Source organism: Cyprinodon variegatus, unplaced genomic scaffold (assembly GCF_000732505.1).
Source record: "Cyprinodon variegatus isolate N-32 unplaced genomic scaffold, C_variegatus-1.0 Scaffold825, whole genome shotgun sequence".
In the NCBI taxonomy this organism is placed as follows: domain Eukaryota; kingdom Metazoa; phylum Chordata; class Actinopteri; order Cyprinodontiformes; family Cyprinodontidae; genus Cyprinodon; species Cyprinodon variegatus.
The window spans coordinates 250,280-258,104 of NW_015151278.1; the positions used below are offsets into that span (position 1 = coordinate 250,280).

General features: G+C 36.4%; 1 protein-coding gene across 1 annotated transcript; it reads left to right on the top strand.

Moving 5' to 3' along the window:
* The first annotated feature begins 293 nt into the window (after positions 1-293).
* LOC107098950 (cysteine-rich protein 1) lies at positions 294-7,404 on the top strand. Its single transcript, XM_015396853.1, has 5 exons — positions 294-456; positions 5,864-5,958; positions 6,540-6,597; positions 6,820-6,864; positions 6,970-7,404. Exons 1-4 carry the CDS (start codon positions 417-419, stop codon positions 6,858-6,860), a joined length of 234 nt encoding a protein of 77 aa, XP_015252339.1. The 5' UTR covers positions 294-416; the 3' UTR covers positions 6,861-6,864; positions 6,970-7,404.
* Positions 7,405-7,825: the final 421 nt, after the last annotated feature.

A 7,825-nucleotide genomic window follows, 5' to 3' on the forward strand; every position in this document is an offset into this window, starting at 1 on the left:
TTTGCAAAATAATCATTAGTTGCAGCGCTACATATTACCGGTAGATTAATAAATAGAATCAAACATATCATATTATTTAGATTTTTTATAGTTTGTGCCATTTTGCACCACAAGTCATTCAGTGTAAACAAAGATAGATAAAACAGTGATTAAGTATTGCAGAGAAGCTGTGTGTCATATTAACGTAAGTGCTCTGTTTTCTGCACTAATGAGAATCAGTGTGGCTGAGGCCTCTCCCACTGTGAGGAAGAGAGAGAGCGAGAGAGAGCAAGCATTGAGTAGAAGCGTTTCCTCTCCTCTATAAATGCAGCAGGGAGCGCACATCTGGCTGCAGTGAGGCGTGGTTGCTCAGATCTGACAGGTGGCCAAGGATCAGGACCTGCTTTTCTCCTACACACAAACACAACAGCAGCAAGATGCCAAAGTGCCCAAAGTGCCAGAAGGAGGTTTACTTCGGTAAGATTTATGCCTTTTTCTCTGCATTTTTTCCTCTACTTTTAGATCTATCTCATTTCCTGGTTGCTGAAAATGTGCGTCTTTCCTGCTCAAATGAGGAAACAGGAAATCTGAATGAAACGAAAAATGCAACACATGTTTTAAAAACCAATTTAAAAAACCTCCACATATATTTAATTTTACCAAAATAAAAATCTATGTACATTTTTTATGCATTTGACATCTAAGCAATGAACGAGACAAGTATTTCACGCTCAGCACATTCAATTCAAAGCATACATTTTATGTCGAACATTAGTTATAGTAAGAGATAAGCAGATTAGATTAACCTAATAGTAGCCATTTAATTAAAATTTTATTTACTTCTGAGTTGCATGGTTTTTATGTATAAAACATAATGGAAATATTCATATTTGGAGGGGGTGATGTAAATATTGCAAATGAAAAGTTATTTTTCTTCATTTTAAATGGTAATTCGTTAAAATCGCCCAACAGCTGCAGGTTTGATTTGATTTTAAATTAAGAAAAAAATGCATTTAGTCACAAGATACCTGACAGAGTCTCTGAGTTCACTTTCTTATGCTCCTCTGATGTAGATAGATGTTAAATGAATAGTTCACAATCTTTCTGTTTGCCTCTTTTAAAAGTAAATGACATCAGACCTGCGCAACATAATCCAGTTGATTTCTTTATTTTGTATAAAACAAGAGTTGTTGGACCAAGAAGTTATTTAGAAAGGGGCCTAAAGAGGGGACTCCCTTTCCAGTCTCATAAATGTGCATAAGATCTATTCACCTTAGCGTTGGGTGGTTATTTACTAATTAACTCACACATGTCTTAGAAACTGAAATCATGGGTTGGGCACTACTGTTTATGTTTTTATATTAACTGTGAATGGAAGATAAGAAGTGCATCCGGTTGGAGAAAATGTCTGTTGCAAAAGAAAAGCAAAGTGGAATAACAACAAAATAGTTCTTTCCTTAAATTGCTGTCAAATATTTGCTTTTTCTATTGCTTCATTTTTATATCCGACCGTTACTCTGACCGGAAAACCTTTTCTTGCTCCCTGCTCTGCACAAGTTTCACACAGGAAGATAAGCGGTGGTACGCCCTCTACCTCACGTACCTTTCCACATGATGAAGATGTGATGAGGATTTAACTAAACTATAGATATTAACTCCTTATAAAGCTTTAACTCCTTATAAAGCTTTAATAAAACATCATTCCAAATTTTTTGGAATTCTCTCTTTAAGGATTCATCTCCATAACAACCATGTATTTTTCTGAGGTTGGAATCTTTTGGGCTAAAATAAGTCAGAAAATGCAGCATAGCTGTGAAAAAGGTATAATAGTCATTATGTATAGTATAATATAGTATATATAGTATAATAATAACTCTATAGATTTGTGCTGCAGCAGTCTCTGGGTTCTCTGCCCTCTGAGCTTTTTCATTATGAGGTTAATTTGGATTGGAAGATCTTTGCCTGATTAGGGACCCAATCCTTCACCGTATCTAAGCTCCATGAGTAAAGAGCAGAGCAGAGGAAGTAGGTTTCTGATTTTGTAAACTACTCCCTTATTCTGTGTCCCACGAGATGGCCCGGTCAAAGCAGATATTAATCACCCCACGACTCCATGTTTTTCTTCTGTCTCTGTCCACCAGCAGCTTCATTCTTGGTCAAAGTGGCGTGGAAGCCAAAGAAAAGCGCAAAGCCAAGTGTTTGGACTGTGTGATCGTTGAGCCAGTCGTTCTGTTCTCCTTCATGGTTAATCTTTTCCCTCCCTTCCAATATAATCAAATCAGTCAGCTTCTGCCAGAACAGAACAAGCATTAGGTCTGCCTCCATGATGGAAGTTCTCTTTCATAGCTGAGGGGATTAAAGCATGAAACAATACTTTTTCATTCTTTTTGAAAACAGACATATTTATCTTTAAGTGTCCAAATTAATTTCCTATCTCCTATATAAACGGCCTCTCTATCACATCTTCCCATTGCTGATGCTCAGATGGAAACAATCAAGCTACCGCTGCCTGAATGATGGAGATCCAACAACAGGAGAATGTTTTTCTCTTGTTGGAAGCTCTTCAAAATGTCGGCGTTTTAGCAGCAATACCTCAGCCGAGCCAAATGGGGAGTGTTTTCGTTTACCCTAAGGCATTGAGTGAAGGAGAATTTTTTTAAACCACAAAAATGAGCTCCGCTTGGTTTCCCACATGAGTTATTTACCTTGACGGTTATGGGTTTGTTCTTAATTGCCCTTGGATAACTATAACAGCCCTAAACAGGAAGAAGCCTTAAAAAGATTTATAAACCACTTATATCTTATCTGCAGTAGAAAACAATCTTGGTTATCTATTTATTTTATTGAGAAATCCAGATTAGTTTGCTAGAAAAGGTTGAAAAAGAAGGGCTAGTCCATAAGGGACTAAACTAGGGCTGCAACAAACGATTATTTTGCAAATCGAGTAATCCATCATTTGTTTTTTCAATTATTCATTTATTGATCAGATAGCGAAAGGTTTCCTAAAGAAGATTTTTTGCCAATTTAAACCAGATGAAACACAAACTTTTTTTCCGCTTGAGGAGTTCTGGATACAGCATATAAACCGACAGAAAAATGTTTTTATCTTAAATGCTAAAGGTTTATGTATTTTTATTACAATCTTTGTATAATTGCTGCTCTAATAGGTCGCTCTGGCAGCTAAAGGCCTATTTTATAGTCTGTACTCCAATTAATTATTAATCGATTACTAAATTAGTTGACGATTATTTCAATAATTGATTATTACAATTAATAAAATTAATTGTTTCAACCCTCGACTAAACCAAAGCACTCTTGTAGTTCTTAAAACAGTCCCATTTGCAAAGAAACTTCACAGCGGAATAGGTTTAAACTATTCATTGGATGGTTTTGTTAGTAAGAAGCATATGTTTCTTCACAGGAGAGGCTGAAAACGGGCTGTAAAAATAAATCGTGAGAAAGCGTCTTCGGTCAAAGGTCTGATGGAAATGAAAATCAACATTTTGATTGCAGTTTATAATTCTTATCGCCCCTTGGTTTAATGTTTGAGTTACTTTGACCGAAAAATGCATTTCATGTTCTGTTGTTGTGTTCCAAACAGGACGATCACTGGTGCAACAGCTCCTACTTCCTATTTCCTGTGTATACAATCATTTCCTTATATGTAAATTACCACCAAATGCAAATATGATGAAAATTTAAACGTTTTTCTTATCAAAATTGTCTCCTGACTTCTTTCTAGACAGTAAATGTTCACTTTGCTGTTGGTCCCTCTCAAATTACCAACTACCTAATCTGGATTAACACCAAATTAGGACACATAAAAGGATGAAGGATGATGTTAACTTATAAGTATCCCTTTTTAAACCAGATTAGACTTTTTGCGCAACCGATTCTGACAACGTCTTTTCATTAATCTTTGCTGGGATGGAATGAACCAAAGGGTTAACCAGCTGATGACGTGTTTTTCCTGTGAGTTTCGTGTGTCTGTGTATACTGGACTGCTTCCACAGTGCTCCAGGCAATGAGGGTTGATACAGAAATCCAAAGGGATCATTTGTCCTCAGTCTTTCATACCTCATTTAATCCTCATTTTATCAGGTAGAAACATAACAGTTGGCCTTATCAGACAGATAAAATGAGCATAATTACAGCAGATTAGAGTCGACCCTGTTTATCTTGTTGGGCTAGCCCTCTTGTTTACCCTACCTAGTGGTTTGTTATTGGAGGTTAAATAATGATTTGCACAGGCTGGGCGTTTTTGTCCACCGCATTCAGTTGAGATGTTTTCCTAGACTTGGCTCAAGAGTCTGACCCACCTCAGGAGACTCTTACACATACTTCTCATGGCTTACTTGTAATCCTTTGCTACAGTCGGTTATTTTTAGGGCCAAAATGATTCATTTCCTGACATGATGTGTATGTTTGGAGGCTAGTGGCTTTGCCTGATGTTGTGGTTGATTCCCATTCTTTTCAGTATCCACAGGCATTACTGAGCATTAGGAAAGAGATTGGAGTTTTCTTTGGACTATTTGCAAATATCAAAATAAAAAGAACATATAAACCATGTTAAAAATCTTTTTTCAGCCTCCAAGATTATTTTTTCAATATATACTCATATATAAATGACATTTGTAGATACAGAAGAGCCGTTCCTTTAACATAACCCCTTATCTCTAAGAGGTATTAAATAATCCAAGATGTTTTCTATCTATTATCCATGTCATGCCATGGATGAATGTTGGTTGGGTGCAAAGAAAACACAATTAAAATTATGCTATTTACTAAAAACATTCCAGATACAGATAATTGCTATTGTATTGATTTTCTTTCTATTTTTTAACACTAGTGATAAAAATCACTAATATTGTTTCACCACCCAGCCCCTGTTGCTTTGATCTAAAATAGAAAAGCAACGATTGCTTTGCAGCTCAGCCATGATGCGCTCTCTTTCACCTCTCTGAATGTTTTTTTTAAACAGACTTATTTGTGTCTTGGTGAATTTGGAAAGTGCAGCAACCTTTTCTGACCCAGCTGACCAGCAGTGCACAGCAACAGGTTGGGGAGAGGAACCTCTGTTAATGCTATACACAGGAAGATTGAGGGAAATTTAAGTCATTTAGATTATTTTACCAATTAAAATGAGAAAATCTGGCCTGAAGCTACTTTACCCACCAGGACAGAACTCCAATAAAATTTTGTATCCTTCCATTTCCTTCCAGCAGCGATTCTCTCTTTCTTCACCTCAACTGGAGACTCCTGGTTTTAATCTAATCTTGGTGTTTAAACATAAATAGTTAAGTTCCAAATCATAATGCAAATCTACATCTAGATGGAACCATTAGCTCCTCGTTTTCAAAAAGCCGCAGCTCTGCTTTCCTCATTTCCTTTCCGATAAAGGCGTTCTCACTAAAACATGTTTTCTTTATTAGTGGATGCAAATCCTCTGTCTCACTTCTCCTCCTGTCATGAGTGCAGAAAATGCATTTGAAGCTCTGTCAGTTCTAAGGCAGATCCATAATGCAGGGCGGTTCTGCTATATGTCTTCCCTCTTTTACAATTCTCCTGGGTGGATGTTTTTCACAGATCATCCACAACTGATAAAGTTTTATCAGACTTTATGAGGCAAAAGGAGAACAGATTCCCTCAGGGACAGTCTGTCTTTTTTCCGCCCCTCGACCACACCTAACAGTAATCTGCACTGAGTTCATCTTTGTGGTTTAAAGTAGACACGGGACTAAAACTTCCCAGCTCCATGAGCTCATGTGCCCTGCAGCCGGACTCTGCGGCTCCCATCTCCTCACCAGACGACAGTGCAGGTCTTTGTTGCAGAGGTCATTCTGCGATTGTTATTAATTTCTCTCCTTTTTGTGTGTTATTGCAGCTGAGAGGGTGACGTCACTGGGGAAGGACTGGCACAGGCCATGTCTGAAGTGTGAGAAGTGCAACAAGACGCTGTCTGCTGGCTCACATGCGGAGGTGAGCTAATTAAAATTAAATTTCAATAAAAGCTGTGACTCTTACAAATAATTTGATTACTATTAAAAAAAGATGCCCCCGATTTTTTTACTAGTTTTAATTGCTGATTGGAATATCAAGAACTAGGAAATTATATTTTTCCCCCATCATGTTTTCAGTCAATTATTTAAACCATAACAAGTAAAACTATGAGTTAGTTTTAAAGTTTTAGCAATATTAGACATTATTGATATACATATCTTTAATAAAAGAGAAGGGTACTTGGAATCTCTCAATTTCTTTGTTGGATTCAAAACAATTTAATCTGTTAAAATAAGAAATAAATAAAAAAGTAGTGTATTAGTGCTTTTTTTTTTTTTTTACATGCAACAGATATTAGAGGAAAAAAGTCAAACCTAAATCAGCAGGTCAGCCTTTAAAAAATTTCCAGAAACAGGAATCGTCCAAATAAGTTCAGAGAGGTGCATTGTGCATTTCTACAATAAAAAATAACCAACAGCTTGAATTAAATCAACATCTAATTTGACTTAGCCTCATTTTATCATAATAATAACTTGTTTTACGTGTTTTTCCTCCTACAGCATGAAGGCAAGCCGTACTGTAACAAACCCTGCTATGCTGCAATGTTTGGACCTAAAGGTAATCCATCATTTCTTTAAATCATATTTTTTATCCAGTCACCCCCTGAACTCTTAAAAACAGTCCCAAACTGTAAATATAATTATATAAATGCAGGTAATATTTGTCAGATACCACAGGACTGTTAAAGTTTTTAACATCCTTGTTACTATGGTGTCCCGTTTTACATCTGCAAATTGCCCTTTTAAAACCTAATGTCTGGTTTTTCTTCCTGTCATTTAGGGTTTGGACGTGGTGGTGCCGAGAGCCACACCTACAAATAGACAGGTACTGTCCCCATATTTTCATGCCATTTGCATAGACTTCCTTGGAACACGACTTGTCTTTGCACTTGGACCTGTGTAACTTGAGCTTGCTTTGCTTCATCTGCAGGGCGAAGCATCGCGGCGTGAACGCTTTGTGGGAACAAGATTGAAGAAACCAAACCTCTCAGACAATGGAACACCTCTAAACAAATCGCTCGCTTCCATGCGGGGAACCAATTTGAATGCATTTGCTTTTGTTTGACCTGTTTTAGGCCATTTTGGGGGTTTTTTTATTTTGTAATTTTATGTTAAGTCATGGTGACATTGTCCTTTGGCTTCCACTTTTCCAATGAAACATTATGAAATTTGTGTCTTTGATTTTTCTTTATTTTGTGTCTTTTTTTTTTTTGTTTTGTAAAGAAAAGTTCTGACAGTTTTTCCACTTAAGCAAAGTTTCACATCAAATGACAATTATAGTAGAGCACTGTCATAAAATATATATGACTTTTTTAATGTTGAAGCCTAGTTTCTTAAAAATAAAACCCTGGACATGGCACCGCCAGAGGCTGTTCTTTCATTAATGGTAATTAAACGAGATTTTCCTTTTATGAGTTCCATCGGCATCTTTAGTATGGACAGAATAATTACAAATTACATTAGATCCAATTATAATTTCCACTTTTCAAGCTTGTTTGGTTTCCAGATGGCGAACGTCCAGAAAATGTTTGACAATCCTCTCATTGAATTGTTTATTGTGACTGATGCTCATTTTTTTTTATTTTTTTTTATTTATCCTTTATTTAACCAGGTAATACCCATTGAGATTAAAAATCTCTTTTGCAAGGGAGACCTGGCCAAGATAGGCATCAGTCGCTGTTTGAAGTTAGAGAAAGAGCAGATTTAGGAGGCCATTTGAAATAAAATGATCTTTTCTTTGACTTTTTTATGCATGTTATTAAGGCTTCAAGATAAAGGCTACTTTT